Source organism: Kogia breviceps, chromosome 5, assembly GCF_026419965.1.
Source record: "Kogia breviceps isolate mKogBre1 chromosome 5, mKogBre1 haplotype 1, whole genome shotgun sequence".
NCBI classification, from domain to species: domain Eukaryota; kingdom Metazoa; phylum Chordata; class Mammalia; order Artiodactyla; family Physeteridae; genus Kogia; species Kogia breviceps.
Genome location: NC_081314.1, coordinates 141,076,275 through 141,078,675, shown reverse-complemented (window position 1 = coordinate 141,078,675; position 2,401 = coordinate 141,076,275). Strand labels below are relative to the sequence as shown.

Sequence of the window (2,401 nt, the reverse complement as noted above, 5' to 3'; positions counted from 1 at the left end):
CCAACTGGCTTTCACAGGTGTGTGTGGCAGGGGAAAGGCATTAGCAAACAGCCCATTTCCTGCCTGAGAAAGGCCAGTGGAGGTCACCCCGCCAATCTGGGAGGGCCCAGCCCCTGGGGGCGGATCACCTGGGATTATGATGGCACCTCTTGCTCTGCCAGCTTTGCCCCAGGAAAGCTCAGCACAACATGCTCCTTAATTCTTTTCTCCTGAGGGACTTGCTATTCAAAAGCTCGCCACCCTCCCATCCCCGCTGAGTAAATGATTGGCAGGCTCGAGCTTTCCGTCCCAGCAGGGCTCCTGCAGGGATCTGGGGTTGCTTGAGTCATCCCAGGCATTTTTCCAAAATAAAGCATTTGCATAGGTTTCCTATGCAGCATAATAAATAGCAAGACGGCAGGACTTAACAGCCAGGAAATCACTGGAGAGTCTTGGTCTAGTGGCTTCACCAGGTGTCCGGGGAAGCTGGTGCCTGCCTTGGGGAGGAGCTCATTGTGACCTTGCTGAACATGGGCAGTGCGGTCCCAGGACAGTGAAGAGGTTGTGGGAAGGGAGAGACCCAGTGCTGCACTTGGGAGTCCTTGAGCCCAGCCCTCTGCCCAGACAACCCTCTCAGCAGGAGGGATGGTCTCTTTTCCATCCATAGCGCCATAGATATTTCTGCTATGAAATTCATCATTCACCTTTGCAGGCATTGTGAATTGCTCCAAAATACCCAAGCATAAGAATAACACCTGCCTTTGCTTTTTTAAAAAATCAAATCTGGTTCTGTTTCAACCACAATGAGATACCACTACCTGTGAACAGCTAAAAGTTAAAGGATTGACGATATCAAGTGTGATGGTCGTGGTGGACACAGCTGAGAATACAGGTGGAGAATCTACAGTTAAGAAGAAGGGCCCCAGGGGCTTGAGCGCAGGGCCCGACGGTCCGGAAAGCTGGAACTGAGGGTGGGGAACATGTCGGATTCAGAGCTCAGCAGGAAGTGGGACTGGTGCTTGGCAGATGCCATCGGGAAGATAGATACTGGTTTTGGATTAGGACTTGTTTTCTCTCTTACCTTCTTTAAAAGAAGAATGTGGCCATTAGCCTTTGGTTCTGGAATGGGATTGGGAATGGCCTCCTACTCCAACTGTCAGCATGATTTTCAGTTTCCGTATCTTCTTCTTCTTTTTTTTTTTTTTTTTTTTTTTCAGTACGCGGGCCTCTCACTGTTGTGGCCTCTTCCGTTGCAGAGCACAGGCTCCGGACGCGCAGGCTCAGCGGCCATGGCTCACGGGCCCAGCCGCTCCGCGGCATGTGGGATCTTCCCGGACCGGGGCACGAACCCGCGTCCCCTGCATCGGCAGGCGGACTCTCAACCACTGCGCCACCAGGGAAGCCCATAACCTTTAAAAAAAAAATTTTTTTTATACAGCAAGTTCTTAACAGTCATCCATTTTAAACACATCAGTGTATACATGTCAATCCCAATCTCCCAGTTCATCCCACCCCCCCACCCCCGCCGCTGCAGGCTCCATATCTTCTACATGGGAAATACGTCAAAGAGCAGGAGCAGTGACTTAATATCTGAGCACATCCCGGTGGGAGGGAGAGAGAAATCATGTGTATTCCTCAGGAATACTGAAGTGCCCTGGAGTGAGCTGACACTCTTCTGTAACAATGTCATCAGTAATGCTTTAAACTCCAGCACACTGTTTATGTATTTGAAACCAAGTCTGTTTCTTGTTTTGTATTTTCTCTCTAGAAATTACAAGGAGGTGGTCTTAAAAGAAATAAGTTAGGGCTTCCCTGGTGGCGCAGTGGTTGAGAGTCCGCCTGCCGATGCAGGGGACACGGGTTCGCGCCCCGGTCCGGGAAGATCCCACGTGCCGCGGAGCGGCTGGGCCCGTGAGTCGTGGCCGCTGAGCCTGCGCGTCCGGAGCCTGTGCTCCGCAACGGGAGAGGCCACAACAGTGAGAGGCCCGCGTACCGCAAAAAATAAAATAAAATAAACAAAAATAGGCAAAAAAAAAGATGGACCTGACCTTGGGCAGACCCTAGGGATGTTCAACATGAAGGCTGACGAAGAGGAGGAAGAGGAGAGTGGAGGTGAAAATGCAAAATGCAGGGGGTTACTTGTGTATTGACTCCCCCCAGCCCTACCACACACATACAGAAGGTTCTCCTAAAGCAAGTGAACAAACTGTCTGGGGAGAGAATGATTACCTGGGAAGAGGCAGGTAGTGTAGGTGTCAGCTTCTACTTCAGGCATTTGAGAAGTCCTTGGGATAAAACCAGCTCCCTACTCCCTCTGGGTAAAGGGAAGCTTTCCTTTGATAAATCCGGCTTATGTAAATAGCACTCCCTGCCAGTTTCTGTATTGCCTTACACTTCAGAGAAGCATCAGACATTTGAGGAA

At 50.6% G+C, this 2,401-nt stretch overlaps 1 protein-coding gene across 1 annotated transcript; it reads left to right on the top strand.

Moving 5' to 3' along the window:
• Positions 1-959: 959 nt before the first annotated feature.
• Positions 960-1,561, top strand: LOC131756976 (MICOS complex subunit MIC10-like). The gene is made up of 2 exons (XM_059064084.2): positions 960-1,148; positions 1,511-1,561. Exons 1-2 carry the CDS (start codon positions 960-962, stop codon positions 1,559-1,561), a joined length of 240 nt encoding a protein of 79 aa, XP_058920067.1.
• The last annotated feature ends 840 nt before the right edge of the window (positions 1,562-2,401 follow it).